At 41.3% G+C, this 25,054-nt stretch overlaps 1 protein-coding gene across 1 annotated transcript in view; it reads right to left on the bottom strand.

Annotated features, from left to right (window-relative positions):
- Window positions 1–11,875: 11,875 nt before the first annotated feature.
- LOC139753865 (uncharacterized) overlaps window positions 11,876–25,054 on the bottom strand; it is a 63,933-nt gene continuing 50,754 nt past the window's right edge. The window contains exons 6-12 of the mRNA XM_071670813.1: window positions 20,168–20,326; window positions 18,940–19,015; window positions 17,621–17,670; window positions 17,231–17,306; window positions 14,957–15,008; window positions 14,099–14,404; window positions 11,876–13,026 (exon numbers count right to left, since the gene is read on the bottom strand). Of these exons, the coding sequence (XP_071526914.1) occupies window positions 12,853–13,026; window positions 14,099–14,404; window positions 14,957–15,008; window positions 17,231–17,306; window positions 17,621–17,670; window positions 18,940–19,015; window positions 20,168–20,326 (893 nt within the window). The 3' untranslated portion in view covers window positions 11,876–12,852. The remainder of the gene's footprint in view (window positions 13,027–14,098; window positions 14,405–14,956; window positions 15,009–17,230; window positions 17,307–17,620; window positions 17,671–18,939; window positions 19,016–20,167; window positions 20,327–25,054) is intronic.

Raw genomic sequence — 25,054 nt, 5'->3', positions numbered from 1 at the left:
ATTATAACAGCTGTTAATCTGTTCTAGCAAAAAGAAAAAAGAAAAAACTTTCCTAGTAATAAAAGATCTCGGAACACCAGGTTCTAAAGGTCTCAGCTCACACAAAATGACAAACATTACTTCGGAAAATGTGATCTATTTAAAGCTATCGTAAATGCCCTTAGATACCAAACATAAAACACTGTTCCGATTTCTAAGTAGCATAACCGACAAATTACCCCGGAACGTTCAGCATGTGCGTGTACATATTCGCCAAGATTAAGCTTGGTAGAGACTTTTGTCAATAACGGGCACATAATTGGCACAGGGCAGCCAGTGGGCGTGAAACTGTAGTGCACTGGGCTCTTGTGTGGATGTGAGCTGTGTAATATGTGATGAATTGCTTCATCCTAAATGAATTCAGTTCATGAATACGAACACCAGGTTGCGATGGCTTCAGCTCACTCAAAGGAATACAGCATACTAATATTACTCAGGGACCGTATACCTGTATCTACTGTGTGTATACATATATACACACACAGACATATACATATATACACATGTACATAATTCATACTGTCTGCCTTTATTCATTCCCATCGCCACCTCGCCACACATGTAATAACAACCCCCTTCCCCTTCATGTGTGCGAGGTAGCGCTAGGAAAAGACAACAAAGGCCACATTCGTTCACACTCAGTCTCTAGCTGTCATGTAATAAAGCACCGAAACCACAGCTCCCTTTCCACATCCAGGCCCCACACAACTTTCCATGGTTTACCCCAGACACTTCACATGCCCTGGTTCAATCCATTGACAGCACGTCGGCCCCAGTATACCACATCGTTCCAACTTACTCTATTCCTTGCACGCCTTTCACCCTCCTGCATGTTCAGGCCCCGACGTGCTGAGGAAAGATAGATAGACAAATACAGATAGATAGAAGCTTATATATTCTAGATTTCATTGATACTCGAACTGATTGACAGACGCGGTCCAGGGTAACCGCAGCGCAGGTAGCGCTACAGGAACTTGAACAAGGCCAGGTGTTCATCCTGACAAATCAAGAGACCGAATGGCCTACGACACACCTAATGAGTGAATTTCCTGTTTACTGGTCGATTACATGCTTCCATTAGTCCACTAATGAAGTCCTTTGTGACGTGTTTCATAAAAAAAGAGGGGCAAGTATGCAGTCTGTTGTGGATGAGAGAGCTTGGGAAGTGAGTCAGTTGTTGTTCGCTGATGATACCGCGCTGGTGGCTGATTCATGTGAGAAACTGTAGAAGCTGGTGACTGCGTTTGGTAAAGTGTGTGAAAGAAGAAAGTTGAGAGTAAATGTGAATAAGAGTAAGGTTATTAGGTACAGTAGGGTTGCGGGTCAAGTCAATTGGGAGGTAAGTTTGAATGGAGAAAAACTGGAGGAAGTGAAGTGTTTTAGATATCTGGGAATGGATTTGGCAGCGGATGGAACCATGGAAGCGGAAGTGAATCATAAGGCGGGAGAGGGGGCGAAAATTCTGGGAGCCTCGAAGAATGTGTGGAAGTCGATAACATTATCTCGGAAAGCAAAAATGGGTATGTTTGAAGGAATAGTGGTTCCAACAATGTTGTATGGTTGCGAGGCGTGGGCTATGGATAGAGTTGTGCGCAGGAGGGTGGATGTGCTGGAAATGAGATGTTTGAGGACAATATTTGGTGTGAGGTGGTTTGACCGAGTAAGTAATAACAGGGTAAGAGAGATGTGTGTTAATAAAAAGAGTGTGGTTGAGAGCAGAAGAGGGTGTTTTGAAATGGTTTGGTCACATGGAGAGAATGATTGAGGAAAGACTGACAAAGAAGATATATGTGTCAGAGGTGGAGGGAACGAGAAGTGGGAGATCAAATTGGAGGTGGAAAGATGGAGTGTAAAAGATTTTGAGTGATCGGGGCCTGAACGTGCAGGAGGGTGAAAGGCGTGCAAGGAATAGAGTGAATTGAAACGATGTGGTACACCGGGGTCGGCGTGCTGTCAACGGATTGAACCAGGGCATGTGAAGCGTCTGGCGTAAACCATGGAAAGTTGTGTGGGGCCTGGATGTGGAAAGGGAGCTGTGGTTTCGGTGCATTGTTACATGACAGCTAGAGACTGAGTGTTACCGAATGGGACCTTTGTTGTCTTTTCCCAGCGCTACCTCGCACACATGAGGGGGGAGGGGGTTGTTATTTCATGTGTGGCGAGGTGGCGATGGAAATGAATAAAGGCAGACAGTATGAATTATGTACATATGTATTTATGTATATGTCTGTGTGTGTATATATATGTATACGTTGAGATGTATAGGTATGTATATTTGCGTGTGTGGACGTTTATGGATATACATGTGTATGTGGGTGGGTTGGGCCATTCTTTCGTCTGTTTCCTTGCGCTACCTCGCTAACGCAGGAGACACCGACAAAGCAAAATAAATAGATAAATAAATGGATGAATATATATATATATATATATATATATATATATATATATATATATATATATATATATATATATATTTTCATACTATTCGCTATTTCCCGCGATAGCGAGGTAGCGTTAAGAACAGAGGACTGGGCCTTTGAGGGAATATCCTCACCTGGCCCTCTTCTCTGTTCCTTCTTTTGGAAAATTAAAAAAAAAAAAAAGAGAGGGGAGGATTTCCAGCCCCCTGCTCCCTTCCCTTTTAGTCACCTTCTACGACACGCAGGGAATACGTGGGAAGTATTCTTTCTCCCCTATCCCCAGGGAATATATATATATATACATATATATATATATATATATATATATATATATATATATATATTTTTTTTTTTTTTTTTTTTTATACTTTGTCGCTGTCTCCCGCGTTTGCGAGGTAGCGCGAGGAAACAGACGAAAGAAATGGCCCAACCCCCATACACACGTACATACACACGTCCACACACGCAAATATACATACCTACACAGCTTTCCATGGTTTACCCCAGACGCTTCACATGCCTTGATTCAATCCACTGACAGCACGTCAACCCCTGTATACCACATCGCTCCAATTCACTCTATTCCTTGCCCTCCTTTCACCCTCCTGCATGTTCAGGCCCCGATCACACAAAATCTTTTTCACTCCATCTTTCCACCTCCAATTTGGTCTCCCTCTTCTCCTCGTTCCCTCCACCTCCGACACATATATCCTCTTGGTCAATCTTTCCTCACTCATTCTCTCCATGTGCCCAAACCATTTCAAAACACCCTCTTCTGCTCTCTCAACCACGCTCTTTTTATTTCCACACATCTCTCTTACCCTTACGTTACTTACTCGATCAAACCACCTCACACCACACATTGTCCTCAAACATCTCATTTCCAGCACATCCATCCTCCTACGCACAACTCTATCCATAGCCCACGCCTCGCAACCATACAACATTGTTGGAACCACTATTCCTTCAAACATACCCATTTTTGCTTTCCGAGATAATGTTCTCGACTTCCACACATTTTTCAAGGCTCCCAAAATTTTCGCCCCCTCCCCCACCCTATGATCCACTTCCGCTTCCATGGTTCCATCCGCTGACAGATCCACTCCCAGATATCTAAAACACTTCACTTCCTCCAGTTTTTCTCCATTCAAACTCACCTCCCAATTGACTTGACCCTCAACCCTACTGTACCTAATAACCTTGCTCTTATTCACATTTACTCTTAACTTTCTTCTTCCACACACTTTACCAAACTCAGTCACCAGCTTCTGCAGTTTCTCACATGAATCAGCCACCAGCGCTGTATCATCAGCGAACAACAACTGACTCACTTCCCAAGCTCTCTCAACCCCAACAGACTTCATACTTGCCCCTCTTTCCAGGACTCTTGCATTTACCTCCCTAACAACCCCATCCATAAATAGCTTTTCAGCTATTCGCCATTTCCCGCGTTAGCGAGGTAGCGTTAAGAATAGAGGACTGGGCCTTTGTGGAATATCCTCACCTGGCCCCACTCTGTTCCTTCTTTCGGAAAATTAAAAAAAAAAAAAAACGAGAGGGGAGGATTTCCAGCCCCCCGCTCCCTCCCCTTTTAGTCGCCTTCTACGACACGCAGACACGCAGGGAATACGTGGGAAGTATTCTTAATCCCCTATCCCCAGGGATAATATATATATATATATATATATATATATATATATATATATATATATATATATATATATATATATATATATGCGGGTAGACAGGGAGACAGGAACAGATCAATTAAGTGGAATGTGTAATCGTAATATATGCAGCAACTACGCCATGGCGATTAAATATTACAACATTGCCTTACATAGGCAACTAAAGTTTTGTCTCTTACGAAATACAGTGTCGAAACTAGCTAAGAGTTTTACCCTCATATTTCATATATAGTATTACTTAATATGAACATTATATTGCAAAAGGATTTACCTTCTGTAGATACGATTTCTAATTACCTGCAATCGTGAGCTGTCTACAAAATATAAACTAATCGAATACTAAAGACAACCTGATTTGTCCTGATTTTCGAAATTCTAGCCAATTACACTATAAACATGAAACTGAGAATAACAAAGGCACTGAAAGCTTATCAGGAGAAACCCACCATTGATACATGTAAGCCTGTTTGCAAACTGCTATGCTTTTTAAGTAAACCGACGCCCCAGTTTAATTCTCTTGATATTTCATAACACTACATGTTTATTAGTATAATCTTTGATATTCTTGATATTATCTTACTGTTTTGCTTAAGTGAAGTACCGACTGGCTTCTTGACCTGTACAATAACCGTTTCAACCATTCTCCTGTGATCAAACTATGGTTCAATTCAATATATTAAACTGAAATATCTCCTTATCATATCACAAACACCGGGTGTGTACAGGATAAGGACTGGAACAAGTAACAATACAGTCAAAAGATCTGGAGATAACCTTCAGTGTTCCTAGTCTTTCAGCGGTTAATGATATCCTGTCGACATAGTGTGACAATGCATCGAAAAAGTTGTTACTTGGTCATCGTTAAAGTACGGTGGTGGAAAGGGCAACACAGGTTACCTCGACATCTATGACTGCTTCCCCTACACTCTCGAAGACTTCATTGTCTCATTGCCCATCATCATCATCATAATAGCGGAAAGAACCTTAAGATACTCTTCAGCTCCTCAATGCTCCAGGAACAATGTGTGTGACTAGATTCTACGTAAAAGCAAATGGTCCAGCGTTGAAAGCAAGGTAGTGACGTCACACGAACCTGAACGTCGCCCACTATCATTCAATAATGATAGGCAAAACTAAACTTGTCGTCAGCAGGCAAGTTTGATAATCCTACCAATCATAAGATGGAGGTACCCCCTGTAGATGTTTATTTTAAGTGATGAGAGTTGTCCCTCCTGTATTGTTTCAGACTAGTGACGTTATACATGATGATGGCATTACGGACGTCACTGATAAAGATAAATGTTCAGTAAAGAGGAAGAAAATGTTAAATGCTCATTATTCTGTTAGCAAGCAACTTGGTTCTTTGAGTCATGGATGCCAATTAGCTTCAAAAATGTAAATGGCAGCGGGAAACGCAAGTTCGGCTTACGACCAAGGGAGAGCAGAACGAGAAATGCCACTGCGATTCCTGCCAATGCAGAGAGTATACATGACACAGTCTACTGTAAGTACATGACGGTCTAACCAAATGAGATAATCGTGATCACTTAAGACGTTGGCATAATCTGTAATGAAAGCTGTCAACAACTGATAATGCTGGTATGGCTTGACAACTTGTACATGCCCTGCGTGTTGGTAGCGTTATGTTTGAAAGTGTTCTAACTCGGTTAACAAAACTAAGTTTCTCTTATAAACGCTGATGTACAAATAAATATGGTTTCCAATCACATACTATCATACAAATGGATATACAAAATACTCAAATGAAACAAGCTTCGTTTCCCACTTCGAGATGAACTTTGTTGCCCTAAGCAAAGCTCTCTAGAAATTTAAATTAGCTTATTCATTCATCTAGCGATGAAGCGAAAAACATCTTTATGACCGATGAATCAAATTAGTAGTGGAATATGTGTGATTTTCTTCTGCAATGGGAGTGTAGCGTGCGGAGAATAAGATGCCTCTTTTCACGGTAGTAAGTCGATAGTAGGGAGGGCTATGAAAATTAGGAAAAATGTAAGGTTAATTTAAGGAAACGTGGTAGAGGTCATGAAGAAATAAACATCAGAATCAATAAAAGCCTCCCCTGACCTCGCTTAGGGGTCTAAACTTTACTTAATTTTCAGCATTAAAGTTAAATATACCAGCGTCCCGCCTCAGTGTAGAAGACCATTTGCTCTATGTCAACAGTGCCTGTGCTCAGGTCTTACATTGGATACAATACAAACAACACTACACATACGTTTTAGAATTTTCACGCCACCTGTGGTTAAGGTTCCAAACAAATTACAACCATTAACTATGTAATGCTGAATAATTTGTTACTCGTAATGGATTTTGATAAAATTCTAAGCTATGTTACAAATTTGATATACTGAAAGTCACCAGCCTTTCGCATAGGAATATCAACATTGCCCAGCCATATGTGTGCTGTGACACATAATGGCCGAATAGTAGTCGACAATTACCTACTCGGTGAAACAATATGGCCAAACAGCACTCGACATACCATCTATAATAAGTTTGAACATCATTGCCAAACACTCAACATGTCACCTATAATCAATCGAAACATCATTGCCAAACAGCACTCGACATATCACCTACTAGGTGAAACATTATGGTCAAACAGCACTCAACATATTGCCCATAATTAGATGAAACATGAAGACCAAGCAACACTAGGCATATCACCTATAATGAGAAACATGATGCCTAAACAAGTAACATATCACCTAAAATCAATCGAAACATAATGAAGATGCAGCACTCGAGATATCACTTAAAATTTGTTGAAACATGATGACCAAGTAATACATGACATTTCACCTAAAATTAGTTGACACATGATAACCAAACAAACATATTACCTAAAATCAGTTGAAACATAAACATACAACACTCCATAGCTCCTAAAATTCGTTGAAACATGACCATACATTAACTATATCAACTATAATAATTGAAACATGATGGCTAAACAACACATTTTGGTCACATAACATTAGACATATAACGTATAATCAGTTGAAATATGTTGGCCAAATAACACTTAACATATAGCCATAATAAAATAAAACATAATAGCTAAATAACACGATGAATATCACTTACAATTCGTTGAAACGTGATGACCAAACAACACTCGCAATAAATTTTCTTTGATCATTTGAAATAGGATGGATGGCCAAAGAAAGTTGATAAATGATCATGGGCGCCTACAGAAATATTTTCAAGTGGGATCAAAACATATATGTTGAATACAGGCGATCAACTTTACATTAACTCAATGGTCCCTAAAAATGTTATGTGTACTTAAAAACAAATTTTTAGCTTTGATACAAGCTACTAAAGATGTTTAGTTTGACTGCAATGTTAAGCATTCAACTGTAAATCTTAAGGGGTAGGCGATGCCCCTTTCTATGGGCGCCCATGTGAAGAAAAATAATCTTACCTTCCACCAGCCGACCGGTGTATTACCGTGGACGCCATCATCCACGAGTGCGAGACTCGAAGGAAATATAACACTAAAAATATTTCCAGGAAATCACATTTTACTCAGATTTATTCACAATTCCAAAGTTGTATTGCACTGAAGCCGCCTTATATATATATATATATATATATATATATATATATATATATATATATATATATATATATATATATATATTGCAGTTTCACATTTTTCACTAATCGCCTAAATCATTAAGTAGTTAGTTTTCCCATGTCCGAATCACGAGTCATGAAATACTGCAATGATATGCAATCAATTAACCATCGACCAACACAAGAGTGAATGTTAGTCAAAATCAGCCCTTTCCTAACCCAGTCAAGTTTACATGATTTTCGTGCCAGGAAAATAACGATGTTTCATTAAATGCTAATCCTAATTTTTCCAATGTGTTAATCGATTTGTTGAAAATGAATCACTTACACCACAATTTTACCGTTATATAAAGACACACGTAAGTTACGACGTATCACGGAGGAACTCACTTTTACACTCAGCGGTTAACATTAGCGTCTGCGTTGTCTTCCGATTCATTTCACGAGTGTCTTATCACATGTCACACGCAACCTATGGCCTTCCTCATCTTGCTTCACGCACGGCTTGAGGAAGACTGTCAATGAACACCTCCCTGACGGGGAGTTGTGCGAGGCCACCTAACAAAACAAGCAGTTTGACTATCGAATCTGGAGTTTCATTGGTCACGTTGGCTGGTAAAAAAAAAAAAAAGAATGCTTTCTGATGTAATAACAAGAGTAATTGGTAATAATGTTCCTAAGAGTACATCATATGGCTAGTGAATTTTGATTGATATATAAAGATAAATTTGCCAACCCAACATAGTCGTAAACACTTGAAAAGTAGTGGGCGGGGCAACCGTCACGGGTATGTTTTAGCCCCACTTGCGGCCGGTGTACCAATAAGATTTTTTTTCCTCTTTTTGTTACGCTGGCTTAAACGGCACGGGCAACTGAGGCCATAATGAATGCCATCCCATTAACGCTCTATTGCGCTCCTTATTGTCAGGTGTATTGTCATGCTGCTTCCATCTCTGACATGACACTTCAGTTTGACGTGTCCAGATCACTTGTGTCAATCATGCCACATCAGTCTCAGACATGACAAAACGGCACAACGTGTCTCGTTCTCTTGTGCTAGGTGTAATGTTACGCTAAATCTGCCTCTGACATGACATGAAACACGGGCGCGGCGTATCACGGTCATCTATGTCAGTCGTCATACATGGCACGCAACGTCGGTGTACAGCAATTTACTCATGCATCCTTCGCCACGCAACACACACCAGCATTGTTAGTCGATACTGCCAGCTGTCCAGTAATAGTTCTGATGCTATGCTCTGCGCTGCTCTTATGCTCAGGGGCAAGACATCAATAATATAGACAAGCAGTGCTGCTGCCAAGCAGAGATTTTCATGTAATACACAGCCACACTAACTAATGCAGACGCGTCTTATGAAATCAGCTCACGTTGCTGTCAGAGTTGCCAAAATTTTGGAATGGTCAAGGACAGTTAGAAAGCGGGGATACACTAAATGCCAGCGTTAGATAATATTGCCAAAGTATCTTGTAGATATTTATGGTGGTGAAAGTACTGATGACAGAAATAAAGAAAATATTTATGGATACATACGAATTTCAATATGGAATAAAGTTTGTGATAATGACTAAATAGCATACATTCATGTTTTTCAGTTTACATATATGACGCTGTTTGCTATATACACCGTACAAAGCTTGTGATCTATTTCTAGGTCTAACGTTTCCAAGAAAACAGTGTCTCTTTTATATATATACCATTAATAATACTGTAATAAATCTTAACCACTCAACGCCCTGGTATAAGCTAGGGGTGTCTGCGCGTTTTACATACATACATAGGACCAAAAACATGGCACACATATACATGGTGGTAAGAAGACGGGGCTACACGAGTGTAAAACTCTCTCCTCGTAAAATACAAATAATCACATCCGAGCCAAACGTCGACTCATCCCAACGGATCTACATACCCATCACAGCCACGTAAGTTAACGGAAGTTCCTTTAGGATTCAATTTCCTTAATATGTAAAATACATGATCTTGAATCAAGATATGAAGATGATTAGTGTCTTACCTGTTACAGGCGTATGGTGAAGGATATTCGGTATTGTGGTGTGGGACGTTGCGCCCAGAGGCGGCGTTAACTCAGCGGCTCGAAGTAGTGCAACCATGGACAAGGAGGAAAGTGTTTTGCCCACTTAAGTCCCGGTGTGTTCTAGATTTCTCCAAAGAAGGCAGTGTGACGTATAAAAGGTAACTAAGATACTAATATATTTTCAGTTGGTCATAGCGATCTATGTTATTTCATAATTTCTTGACTGTGTGTAAATGGTGAAACATTGAAGGCTAGGCTAAAACATCAACAAATAATTCTCACAGCCATGAAATTTAAGAAATCAAATGTGTTTGGGTTAAAGCGATGTCTGACATTTTCTTAACGACTTTTAAGTGTCAGTTTCCATTAAAGGAAACTTATATTCAAATTGATTTATGATAGATGTAGCTCCTTCACGCTTATGTAGTAATAATACATTTACGACAACAGCGTGAAAGTAAGTAGTTGTTATGGTCGAGAATGACGCACAAGGCATCAGATGTTGATATAGGCGTTTATATTCAGATGAATGTTCAGCCGTACAAATACATCAGTAATAGAATAGACACATGAATATACGTTCCTTTCCCATGTTAATAGCATTACATTTTTTTTACGTATAATCATCTCTTCAGTAGAGGAGCATTAGTTATGTATAATCCTCTCTTTTTTTTTTTTTTTATTAATGTCATTCTTTTCGAAATACTCCTGAAGTCCAGACGAGTGCAAGGAAACCACGAAAACAGTCGTTATGCCAGGAATTCTGTATCGGTTGGCAGACTTAACACAAGGGCCTGGAGTTCTGCACGATAAGAATTATAATGAAACAAGATGAATTTTAGTATATAGTGATTACTTTCTTTACAAAAACTAAATATTTCTCTAGACATATATTCACACGGAAAAGCATTAATATGTACAAGGAATATACATCAGATTAGCTCACTGGTACATAGAGGATACATAATCCGAATACATACGCTAAACATCACGCTTTACATAACGTAGTAGACGAAATCGCTGACACAATGCAGATGATTCTTAACCAGTTTTGTTTCATTTGTTATCAAAAGTATAACTTTTTTCACAAGTAGGTATATAGTATATGTAGGTAGGTATGTAATGCATGAGGTAGGTATTGACAAGACAATACACACGTAATGCTGGGTCTGTCCACATGTACTCATGGAAGATTTCACAATTACCATTGCTACAGTTGAATTAAGTATACATATTTACAATACTGGTGATTCACTTGAGATGTATAATGTTGCCCACTTGACATAAGAAATGTTTATAGCATTTTGACGTATAAGGAAATTAAGATGTTTTGCTCTTGGGTGGAATGTTTGTCTCGAGAGTTGTGTGTGTGTGTGTGTGTGTGTGTGTGTGTGTGTGTGTGTGATTGCTATTAATTTGGGATGCACTTAAAGTTCTCATGAATGGGAAAGTCTAAGCATAGAATGTTTAATGCCCTACATAAGGTAGTATTCGTCCCAGATGCTAGTGTATGACTATGAAACCCACATGTATGTAGGTTAAGAGAGATGAAACATAACAGCAGCAGAGATGGATAATTTACATAGTATAGTTAACAGTTAGTAGGATAGAAAGAATGAAAACACATGATGATTATGTGGCATAAAGGCCCATGGATGGATTTTTTTTTTATTTTAGGGGAGGGTGTGGATGGTGTGGAACATGAGTGAATCAGGAACAGATATATGTAGTAGCATAGTAGAGAGGTAGACCACGCATGAGATGAGCAGATGTAATAAGAGAACTGACTAAGATTTGGGATATGTCTGATGATGTAGGAACGGTTGGGTATCAGATATAATGGACACATTTTGCGTCTATAGGTAGTTTGAATGAAGGCTTTGGCCTCAAGTGACTGATTTGATCAAATTAGTGTGTAAAGTGGAAATGTGATAAGAACTTTTATAAAGTATGGAAGTCCATGTTTCACCCTAACACACGGGGTGTAGGTTGAACATCTATTTATACGCGATGATGGCGAGGCTGTATGTATCTGAAATATCCTATAAAACTGAGAATTGAGGAATTGTGTGTTGCAAGACAAGGAAAGAGAGAGAGAGAGAGAGAGAGAGAGAGAGAGAGAGAGAGAGAGAGAGAGAGAGAGAGAGAGAGAGAGGGAGAAATTTCACACTCGTGTCTCTTCTTAACCTTGCCTTATGAGAACTATTTCTTAACCTTATGTGTACACATATCCGCACCCCATATTATGCCAGGTACCCATTCATTCATCGACCATCTCCAATGGGAACGACATACAGCAGTGTTAGCTGTGAGCCGGTTGTCCTGTCTGGGATTTGACCCAGGGCCCGTTACTCTGGTGGGTCACACACCTGACCCCTACACTGTCTATTGCAATTACCTGTTTCTGCTTAAGGGGAAGGGAGTTTAACACTCGTGGGACCCCCATATCTTAGCAGTCATGCAACCCCTTAAGTGTGTGTGTGTGTGTGTGTGTGTGTGTGTGTGTGTGTGTGTGTGTGTGTGTGTGTTTGAAAAAATCGTAATCATAATCATCATAATTATCATTATATTAATCAATATTAGAATTATGATTTTTATTATTATTGTTATTTTACTCATTATCATTATCATTATTGTTCATTATTATTATTATTGTCATTATTATTATTATAATTATTATTATTATTATTATTATTATTATTATTATTATTATTATTATTGTCATCATTATTATTGTTATTCATTATTATTATTATTATTATTATTATTATTATTATTATTATTATTATTATTATTAATATCATTATTATTATTATTGGTAATACAGCTATACTCAAACTAGTCAGAGTTAAGGCAACATTATTTTCTACCAACTGCTTTCACTAGCTGCAGTCTGCCTGCTACCAGCTGTAATCTACTACCACAAACACCAGCTGTAGTCTACCACCACACATCTAAGGGTGGTTGACTAGAGGGAGGGTTACAATTAGTCGTACATTATGTCGTGAATCGACGAAGTGTGGCGTAAGGCCCCGCGGCGCCTCAGACGTCTAGGCTGCTGCTCGTGAAGTTGAGAGGCACCCTGGGAATGGTGATGAGGAGGTCCTCGTCGGGGAGACCCCGGTTAACAGGCTTAGGAAGGACGATGGGCCGAGGGCCACCGGAGTGACCGGGTTGGGCCAGGGATGTTCCTTGTCTGGTCCACTGCAGAGGTTCCTGTAAGGGCAAAAAGTTTGATATGGATGTGTGCTAGGGGGTGACCAGATTGGCATACGACCTAGTGACTAGCTGATATATATATATATATATATATATATATATATATATATATATATATATATATATATATATATATATATATATATATATACATATATATATATATTTATTTATTCATTTATTTATTTATCATACTTTGTCGCTGTCTCCCGCGTTAGCGAGGTAGCGCAAGGAAACAGACGAAGGAATGGCCCAACCCACCCACAAACACATGTATATACATACACGTCCACACACGAAAATATACATACCTATAAATCTCAACGTATACATATATATACACACACACACACACAGACATATACATATATACACATGTAAATAATTCATACTGTCTACCCTTATTCATTCCCGTCGCCACCCCGCCATACATGAAATAACAACCCTCTCCCCCCGCATGTGCGCGAGGTAGCGCTAGGAAAAGACAACAAAGGCCACATTCGTTCACACTCAGTCTCTAGCTGTCATGTAATGATGCACCGAAACCACAGCTCCCTTTCCACATCCAGGCCCCACACAACTTTCCATGGTTTACCCCAGACGCTTCACATACCCTGGTTCAGTCCATTGACAGCACGTCGACCCCAGTATACCACATCGTTCCAATTCACTCTATCCCTTGCCCGCCTTTCACCCTCCTGCATGTTCAGGCCCCGATCACTCAAAATCTTTTTCACTCCATCTTTCCACCTCCAATTTGGTCTCCCACTTCTCCTCGCTCCCTCCACCTCTGACACAGCTAGTGAAGATATATTTCATAAAGGTATATTTCATAAAGAAGAAATCACCTACACTGCTGCTGTCTTTAACATATATTCGTCCTGATTTAGTATCGCCATCAGACGTTCCTAATGAATAATTTCTATCATTCGCGTGCCAAAAAATAAATCAATCCAGGTGAAGTGCTTCCTCCACCAAGCTTCCCTTAGACTTCTGTCCGTGACGGGAACTTTTGAACGTAAAATAAACGAATGAGCGACACTTGAAACATAGGCTTAACGACGCTTACCTCCCGTGACGGTAAACGCTGGGCTAAACGCGAATCGGACTCCCTGCCGTGGTAGGAGTGTCTGGCGGGCGTCGTGTGGGATTGGGGCAGGACCCTCTGTGACCTGTAGTCTACGTCGTACCATCTTGCCGACGTCGTCCTGTAGGGAGGCCAATTTCGCAGGTGTGGGTAGCGGACCGTCGGGGGCCTTTGCCTATCCTGGTCGCCCTGTGGACGGCGCAGACGTTCGGGAAGGCTCTCGTGCCAGTCTCGCTCCCGTTCATACTGTAGTTCTGGGCTCACGTCCTGCTCGACCCCCACGTCCTCCTGAATGATATTGTTACACGTGGAGAGGAAGAGGTAATGATCAACTTTTATATTTTGTGTGTTGTTCCATGAAAAAAATAGACAAAAACAATAAACTTCCCCTCATATTAGTTAATTAATTGTGTACTTATGTATATTATTTTCATATTATAGGATTTACTCACACACACACTCACACACACACACACACACACACACACACACACACACACACACACACACACACACACACACACACATATATATATATATATATATATATATATATATATATATATATATATATATATATATATATATATATATATATATCATCATCATCATCAGAGAATTATCTTGAACACATGCATAAGGACCATGTGGGAAAGCTTGTTTATTTATTGGTTATATCTTGAAACTTGAGTGGTATTAACGACCCTGAGTCACAGTTGATAATAGGCTTAAAGCCCAGATAACCGACCATCTACCAAAGCATGAGCGGATCAGTCCCATCCTCACTAGTGTATAAGACTTGAGCTTGGTGGCTGGACGAGCCAGGACGTCGATAGTTACCTGTGAGGCGGAGAACAGCCTGGGCAACCTCATGCCTTCTTGTGCTCTCAGTCTGGGGAGCCAGAAAGATATAATGATGAAGTGACTGTAAAAGTATAATCATAAGATTTACTTAAAAAAGGAAAACAATGGCATAACTGTTTAATGTAGAGCGGCAGTATTTACTTAGCAACATATTGATTACTTAGCAACATATAGATTATTTCCTCACCTCATCCATACACCAACATACAGATCATTTCCTCACCTCATCCATACAGCAACATACAGATCATTTCCTCACCTCACCCATACTAGCTTACCCAATAAGTTAGCTTCATTTTCGACGTCCTCGACAGGTCAGCCTAAGTAATGCGATATATTACTATGCTTCCTACTAGATGAGACACACGCATCAAATATCTTAGGATTGTCTGCAGCTGAAGAACTAGACATACGAATTAAGTCAATTACTGGTGTGCTCAAGCAGGCATCGTACTGGTGATTTTCCTGCTCTGGTGGAATCATGTGTGCTATAACCCTCTGGACTAATTGACCTAAGATTGTCGTTGCTCTGTGGTCTCCTGTATAGGAACTACCAATAACTCTAACAAAGTAGCCTTAACTGCTTATCAGGAACTATCAAAAAGGAAAAAACCAGAGGTAATTACATTAAACCTTTCATTTTGCCTAATGTCTATAGACCTTCAGGAAATGATTTTTTTTCCCTAAGTTAACCTTCCCGTCAAAGTAAGGAGGCATTATGAACAAACGAACGCCATCATCACTTCCACACATCCAGCCTCCACTTGTCATGTATCAGACATCGAAATCAGGACCCACTACCACAGCTTAGCATCAAAGGCTACTCAAAGTCTAACTTATCCGCTTCATTTGCCCTGTTTCTGACCAATGAAGGTATGTCCTCCTCCTCCTCCTCCTCCTCCTCCTCCTCCTCCTCCTCCTCCTCCTCTTCCTCCTCCTCCTCCTCCTCTTCCTCCTCCTCCTCTTTCCCCCGCCCCATTTACCATATCGATCAAACTCTCTATCCAGTGTACGCCTCTCAACCTCCTGTATGTTCAGACTCCACTTCATAAAGCTCTTTTCATTTCATCTTTCCATCAATGTCTCAGCCTACCCTTCCCTCTTGCTCCCTTCTCCTCTGAGTCACCTTTTCTAGGACCCTCTGGTTGACTTTCTCAGTGTTACTTAGCACACCACTACACCTCTGTCTGATACTGTCATTCCTTAACTATCGGTCCGTCTCACGTCACATATCGTTCTCAAACATTCCAACACATGCTTTCTCTTCCCTTCTTTTGCGTTCAGGGCCCAGGATTCACAACCATACAGCACTGTAAGACTGTCGAGTCTTCTGTACCTCTAAACGTATTTATCCTGCACCTTTCTAACATTAACCACTCCCTCCAAACGTTCCTTAATGCACCCAGGACCTTGGCCTCTTCTTCCATTCCATGACTCGCTTCAGCCCCCATTAGCTGCCACGTCCATTCCCATGTACCTACTGCACTCCACGTCCCCCCAGGTCCTCTCCATTCACACTCACACTTAAACCCTCCTGCCTCATCTCCATCCACCCCCGCTGCACCTCATCATCTGACAAATGTTCGCATTAACTCTCGGCTTCGTACTTTCACACACTTTCGCAATCTCACACAGCCTCCGGAGATTCTCCTCGGGGTCTGCAACCAGAACTGTGTCATCTGCAGACAGCAACCGATCCACTCCCAAGCCTCCCTGCCCCCACCCACCTCCGCCTACACCTACCATACTATAGACTCACTTCTCTATCCAAGACCCCTTACCACACACCCTCGACGCAGTCCCACCATCACCTCCCTTGCTGCTCGCACACACGCATTACTTTCGCGGTAAAAACTCCTGATTAGAATTAGCAGCTTTCCGTCTCTACCATATATTCGTGGCACTTTTAACAATCACTTTCAACCCAGTTATACACTTTTTCCAGATCCACAAATGCACAAATTTCTCAAAGTATTTTTCTCACAAGTTTTTCAGAGGAAAGGCCTCGTCCACATACTCTCATCCACTCCTGCAGCCACATTGCTTCTCCCCACTCAGAAGTTGGCATGTCAACAGCCCTTCAGTCATCATCATCCCACACACCTTCAGGTACATTCTACAAACTTACACCTCTGCATTTAGAACTACCTGTATTTGCATACACGAGACTAATACAAGTGTGATATCTAGTCAGGGCACAACTTACTTCAGTCTCTATTCAACGGCCGCATTGACCAAGGCAGGACTCACCTCTCTCTCATGTAGAAGATGGTAAAAACCAGAACAAAGGCGATGACCACGACGCCAACCAGCACCCCGATCACAACTGGACCACAGCAAGACAAGTGTTAGTTACATGATCACTCAGTATGGTTCCCCGAGGGAAACACGCATTGCTGCTAGGTAGAGCTCGATATATAACATGCTCAGTACAACTGTTGCATTTTCATATCAACACGTCCAAAATTATTTATTCAAGAAAATGGCTAGACTACAGATGTCAGTTATGTATATTTCATGACGCAATGGTTCTTGTCTCTTCCTGTGATATATTTCGAACTTATTCCTAAATAATTATCTTGTGGCAAGTAGGCACATTAGATTCACATTCCAACACAGATAAAGCACAAGTTGACTTACTTCTCATGTCTGCGCTACATTTGTTGTTCTTGAAGTACCAGGCGGAGCACCTGCAAGTGACAGGATAAGACAGGTTAACAGAGAGCGAGGGATACAGCGTTGTATGTGAACTCAAAGAGCGTCGTCAGTTCCACTTGACATGGGTTACGTCGGGTTAAGAAGATGAAAAAGGTTCGTCTCTTTTAAACACCTTAAGCACGAAGATACAATCCTGTGACTCGATGGTACGATCCTTGAGCATGACGGTACGATCCTTGACCACGACGCTACAATCGTAAGACACGAATGGTACGATCCTTGAGCATGACGGTACGATCCTTGACCACGACGCTACAATCGTAAGGCACGAACGGTACGATCCTTGAGCATGAGGGTACGATCCTTGACCACGACGCTACAATCCTAAGGCGCGAACGGTACGATCCTTGAGCATGACGGTACGATCCTTGACCACGACGCTACAATCGTAGGACACGAACGGTACGACCCTTGAGCACGACGGTATGAGCCACAGCTGTGACATCAAACCATCTGAGTATTATATGACTTGGCCTTTGTACCTGACCATGACGGTAGTCAGGTCATAACTCTCAAGGACCGCACCGTGGTATTCAAAGGCCATGAAGTCGTCACTCACGTGTGACTCCTTCCCGCTCAAGTGGGTAAGTTAAAACCACGCAAATTTTACTGACAAGTATATATACACACATTACCATGTGTTGAAGTCAGTAGTATGTTGAATGGATTTGGGGAAAAAACAGATGCAGTGGTAATGTTTCTGACCGTGATGCATCTAAGGGCCGTCCGAGGTCATGAGCAAAGTTCGAATCCTGGATGCGGTTAACGGCCCACTGCCAATCTAGCTGTTCGTCCTCTCTCAGGGGTTTGGCTATAGGAATCAGTCCGCCAATACAGTTTTAGAGATCGTTTTGTGGAGGAGACTGGCACCTGCAGAGATCCACACACACACACACACACACACACACACACACACACACACACACACACTGATCTTGACACTAAAATTCTCTGGAATGAGATGACGAAGGAGATGAATAATTTTTGTACATTCTTCTATACCTGTTTTTATGAAACATGGGAAAGCCATGCCTCTGTCTCTATGACAAGATTATTTGATGGAGGACAGTAATATTATCTTAATCTCTCTACTTGTAACGACGGAGAGAGGATAGTAAAGCAGAAGGCTGAATATAACACCTCCATCTCAACACCCACAACGGTGGAAAGAGAGAGGACAGTAAAGCCGATGGCTGAGTATATCATAGGAGGTATGACGGAGATGGTGCGAGTATACTCACGTGCAGTAGAGTTCATACGTGTCGTCTGTACGGTGGCAGGTGCCGCTGTTGTAGCAGAAGTCCTCCTCACACGCACCTACGGACAGGAGCGACGCTGATCAACACTAACCAAAGGATTTATGGGATAAGAGACGAACCAGGAGGATATCAGATAACCAGCAGAGGTAATGTTAAGGATTTCTTCCCCTGTTAAAGACAACTGAAGGTCATGACCTGGTTGTCTTTGACTAGCAGGCCTCTTGGTCCAAACCTCAACCTTCTTACTGTTTTTGTCTTGTTGTGGGCAAAGTACTAATACGTGTCGACTTTGATTTCCCGACGGTAACCAATATACAGTACAAGATGTAGTCATTACTAACTGGATTTCAGTTGTAGGGATGTAAATGATTATTCTTCTTCAGTATCTTAAAATCCACTTCTTCAGTCATATGATTAGAGATATATGAATAAGCAATTCTGGTATTAGATCTTTTCTATCTAATGGATATAAGCCGTTAATGACCTTTATTGTCGATGCGACAGATGATTTCAAATGATTAGTCAGTCTGTACTTGACAATATTGATGAGCATGACTTCTGCAAACAACTCTCTCTCTCTCTCTCTCTCTCTCTCTCTCTCTCTCTCTCTCTCTCTCTCTCTCTCTCTCTCTCTCTCTCGTTCGCATACAAACATAGTATGACATTCCGTTTAAGCCAAGTGAAAAATGAAACCTCGATTGGGTGCGATCAGGTGATTTTTCTCGTCAAAGTCAAGATGTCTCCCCAAAGTACACAGTCACACGAGAGTCGTTATCGTCCCCTCCCATGTTCGTCCCGTGGGTGTCATCAGATAGGCTTGCGTTTTGATAGTGTCATGATGGTGTTGGTCAGGAGTTTACGTACGGCCACACGTGCATGTCCCTGCAAACTGAATCTGAAGATCTTTTTGTCCACAGTTTACGATGGTATTCTTAAAAGACCGAAGAGGGTCCATTGCACGTGTGCCGTGAGCGAAGGATTGCATGGGTCCATTGCTCACAGAATGACCCTTTTTTGTGATTCTAAGATACAGTGATTGAGTCTGTATTGACTAGAATGGTATGATGGTCGGTTTCTGACGTGAGCAGAGTCCACCAATGCATACCACACGCCCTCCCCAAGTATGAGACACACTGTCAAACCACACCCGCTGCTGCCCGTGAGAGGGCTGGGAGAAGCTGGACGTCAGAATCTCTGGATGGACACTCACGGACGCACAGCGATCCTTCGCGACCCGGTGCGGAGACATCGTCGAACTCCGGGTAGCAGCTGCAGACTCCGTGCAGCACATCGTCCGCGTCCACGTTCTCCGTGCAGTTGGCGTTTGTGCTGCATATCACATCAATGCCACACAGCATCGGAAGGGGCCCTGCGGGAAGGGTTATGCAAGTTGGCAATTACTGCTGAACTTTGTATTGTGATGTTAGGAAAGAAGGAAGGAGAGAGGATGAAAGGCGAGGTATGAAAGTGAGGAAGGAAAACACATCTGCACAGATTTCATAGGAATATTAGCATGTGGTAGGATGTGACCGTTTGAGGACTTTATATATATATATATATATATATATATATATATATATATATATATATATATATATATATATATATATATATATATATATATATATATTTTTTTTTTTTTTTTTTTTTTTTTTTTTTTATACTTTGTCGCTGTCTCCCGCGTCTGCGAGGTAGCGCAAGGAAACAGACGAAAGAAATGGCCCCACCCCCCCCCCCCCCATACACATGTACATACACATGTCCACACACGTGTATACATACCTACACAGCTTTCCATGGTCCACCCCAGACGCCTCACATGCCTTGATTCACTCCACTGACAGCACGTCAACCCCTGTATACCACATCGCTCCAATTCACTCTATTCCTTGCCCTCCTTACATCCTCCTGCATGTTCAGGCCCCGATCACACAAAATCTTTTTCACTCCATCTTTCCACCTCCAATTTGGTCTCCCTCTTCTCCTCGTTCCCTCCACCTCCGACACATATATCCTCTTGGTCAATCTTTCCTCACTCATTCTCTCCATGTGCCCAAACCATTTCAAAACACCCTCTTCTGCTCTCTCAACCACGCTCTTTTTATTTCCACACATCTCTCTTACCCTTACGTTACTCACTCGATCAAACCACTTCACACCACACATTGTCCTCAAACATCTCATTTCCAGCACATCCATCCTCCTGCGCACAACTCTATCCATAGCCCACGCCTCGCAACCATACAACATTGTTGGAACCACTATTCCTTCAAACATACCCATTTTTGCTTTCCGAGATAATGTTCTCGACTTCCACACATTCTTCAAGGCTCCCAGAATTTTCGTCCCCTCCCCCACCCTATGATCCACTTCCGCTTCCATGGTTCCATCCGCTGCCAGATCCACTCCCAGATATCTAAAACCCTTCACTTCCTCCAGTTTTTCTCCATTCAAACTCACCTCCCAATTGACTTGACCCTCAACCCTACTGTACCTAATAACCTTGCTCTTATTCACATTTACTCTTAACTTTCTTCTTCCACACACTTTACCAAACTCAGTCACCAGCTTCTGCAGTTTCTCACATGAATCAGCCACCAGCGCTGTATCATCAGCGAACAACAACTGACTCACTTCCCAAGCTCTCTCATCCCCAACAGACTTCATACTTGCCCCTCTTTCCAAGACTCTTGCATTTACCTCCCTAACAACCCCATCCATAAACAAATTAAACAACCATGGAGACATCACACACCCCTGCCGCAAACCTACATTCACTGAGAACCAATCACTTTCCTCTCTTCCTACACGTACACATGCCTTACATTCTCGATAAAAACTTTTCACTGCTTCTAACAACTTGCCTCCCACACCATATATTCTTAATACCTTCCACAGAGCATCTCTATCAACTCTATCATATGCCTTCTCCAGATCCATAAATGCTACATACAAATCCATTTGCTTTTCTAAGTATTTCTCACATACATTCTTCAAAGCAAACACCTGATCCACACATCCTCTACCACTTCTGAAACCACACTGCTCTTCCCCAATCTGATGCTCTGTACATGCCTTCACCCTCTCAATCAATACCCTCCCATATAATTTACCAGGAATACTCAACAAACTTATACCTCTGTAATTTGAGCACTCACTCTTATCCCCTTTGCCTTTGTACAATGGCACTATGCACGCATTCCGCCAATCCTCAGGCACCTCATCATGAGTCATACATACATTAAATAACCTTACCAACCAGTCAACAATACAGTCACCCCCTTTTTTAATAAATTCCACTGCAATACCATCCAAACCTGCTGCCTTGCCGGCTTTCATCTTCCGCAAAGCTTTCACTACCTCTTCTCTGTTTACCAAATCATTTTCCCTAACCCTCTCACTTTGCACACCACCTCGACCAAAACACCCTATATCTGCCACTCTATCATCAAACACATTCAACAGACCTTCAAAATACTCACTCCATCTCCTTCTCACATCACCACGTGATACTTGTTATCACCTCCCCATTTGCGCCCTTCACTGAAGTTCCCATTTGCTCCCTTGTCTTACGCACTTTATTTACCTCCTTCCAGAACATCTTTTTATTCTCCCTAAAATTTAATGATACTCTCTCACCCCAACTCTCATTTGCCCTTTTTTTCACCTCTTGCACCTATATATATATATATATATATATATATATATATATATATATATATATATATATATATATATATATATATATATATATATATATATATATATATATATTTATATATATATATATATATATATATATATATATATATATATATATATATATATATATATATATATATATATATATATATATTCAAACTATTCGCCATTTCCCGCGTTAGCGAGGTAGCTTTAAGCACAGAGGACTGGCCCTTTGAGGGAATATCCTCACCTGGCCCCCTTCTCTGTTCCTTCTTTTGGAAAATTAAAAAACAAAAAACGAGAGGGGAGGGTTTCCAGCCCCACGCTCCCTCCCCTTTTAGTCGACTTCTACGACACGCAGGGAATACGTGGGAAGTATTCTTTCTCCCCTATCCCCAGGGATAATATATATATATATATATATATATATATATATATATATATATATATATATATATATATATATATATATATATATATATATATGGCTGATTCATGTGAGAAACTGCAGAAGCTGGTGACTGAGTTTCGTAAAGTGTGTGAAAGAAGAAAGTTAAGAGTAAATGTGAATAAGAGTAAGGTAATTAGGTACAGTAGGGTTGAGGGTCAAGTCAATTGGGAGGTAAGTTTGAATGGAGAAAAACTGGAGGAAGTAAAGTGTTTTAGATATCTGGGAGTGGATCTGGCAGCGGATGGAACCATGGAAGCGGAAGTGGATCATAGGGTGGGGGAGGGGGCGAAAATCCTGGGAGCCTTGAAGAATGTGTGGAAGTCGAGAACATTTTCTCGGAAAGCAAAAATGGGTATGTTTGAAGGAATAGTGGTTCCAACAATGTTGTATGGTTGCGAGGCGTGGGCTATGGATAGAGTGGTGCGCAGGAGGATGGATGTGCTGGAAATGAGATGTTTGAGGACAATGTATGGTGTGAGGTGGTTTGATCGAGTAAGTAACGTAAGGGTAAGAGAGATGTGTGGAAATAAAAAGAGCGTGGTTGAGAGAGCAGAAGAGGGTGTTTTGAAATGGTTTGGTCACATGGAGAGAATGAGTGAGGAAAGATTGACCAAGATGATATATGTGTCGGAGGTGGAGGGAACGAGGAGAAGTGGGAGACCAAATTGGAGGTGGAAAGATGGAGTGAAAAAGATTTTGTGTGATCGGGGCCTGAACATGCAGGAGGGTGAAAGGAGGGCAAGGAATAGAGTGAATTGGATCGATGTGGTATACCGGGGTTGACGTGCTGTCAGTGTATTGAATCAAGGCATGTGAAGCGTCTGGGGTAAACCATGGAAAGCTGTGTAGGTATGTATATTTGCGTGTGTGGACGTATGTATATACATGTGTATGGGGGTGGGTTGGGCCATTTCTTTCGTCTGTTTCCTTGCGCTACCTCGCAAACGCGGGAGACAGCGACAAAGCAAAAAAAAAAAAAAAAATATATATATATATATATATATATATATATATATATATATATATATATATATATATATATATATATATATATATATATATATATATATACCTCCCTAGGGAGGTAAATGCAAGAGTTTTTTAAAGAGGGGCAAGTATGAAGTCTGTTGGGGATGAGAGAGCTTGGGAAGTGAGTCAGTTGTTGTTCGCTGATGATACAGCTCTGGTGGCTGATTCATGTGAGAAACTGCAGAAGCTGGTGACTGAGTTTGGTAAAGTGTGTGAAAGAAGAAAGTTAAGAGTAAATGTGAATAAGAGCAAGGTTATTAGGTACAGTAGGGTTGAGGGTCAAGTCAATTGAGAGGTAAGTTTGAATGTAGCAAAACTGGAGGAAGTAAAGTGTTTTAGATATCTGGGAGTGGATCTGGCAGCGGATGGATACATGGAAGCGGAAGTGGATCATAGGGTGGGGGAGGGGGCGAAAATCCTGGGAGCCTTGAAGATGTGTGGAAGTCGAGAACATTATCTCGGAAAGCAAAAATGTGTATGTTTGAAGGAATAGTCGTTCCAACAATGTTGTATGGTTGCGATGCGTAGGCTATGGATAGAGTTGTGCGCAGAAGGATGGATGTGCTGGAAATGAGATGTTTGAGGACAGTGTGTGGTGTGAGTGTGGTTTGATCGAGTAAGTAACGTAAGGGTAAGAGAGATGTGTGGAAATAAAAAGAGCGTGTTGAGAGAGCAGAAGAGGGTGTTTTGAAATGGTTTGGGCACATGGAGAGAATGAGTGAGGAAAGATTGACCAAGAGGATATATGTGTCGGAGGTTCATGTTCAGGCCCCGATCACACAAAATCTTTTTCACTCCATCTTTCCACCTCCAATTTGGTCTCCCTCTTCTCCTCGTTCCCTCCACCTCCGACACATATATCCTCTTGGTCAATCTTTCCTCACTCATTCTCTCCATGTGCCCAAACCATTTCAAAACACCCTCTTTGCTCTC

This window comes from Panulirus ornatus, chromosome 15 (assembly GCF_036320965.1).
Source record: "Panulirus ornatus isolate Po-2019 chromosome 15, ASM3632096v1, whole genome shotgun sequence".
NCBI lineage: Eukaryota > Metazoa > Arthropoda > Malacostraca > Decapoda > Palinuridae > Panulirus > Panulirus ornatus.
Note: the sequence above shows the minus strand (reverse complement) of the source record. Positions and strands in the feature narration are given on the sequence as shown.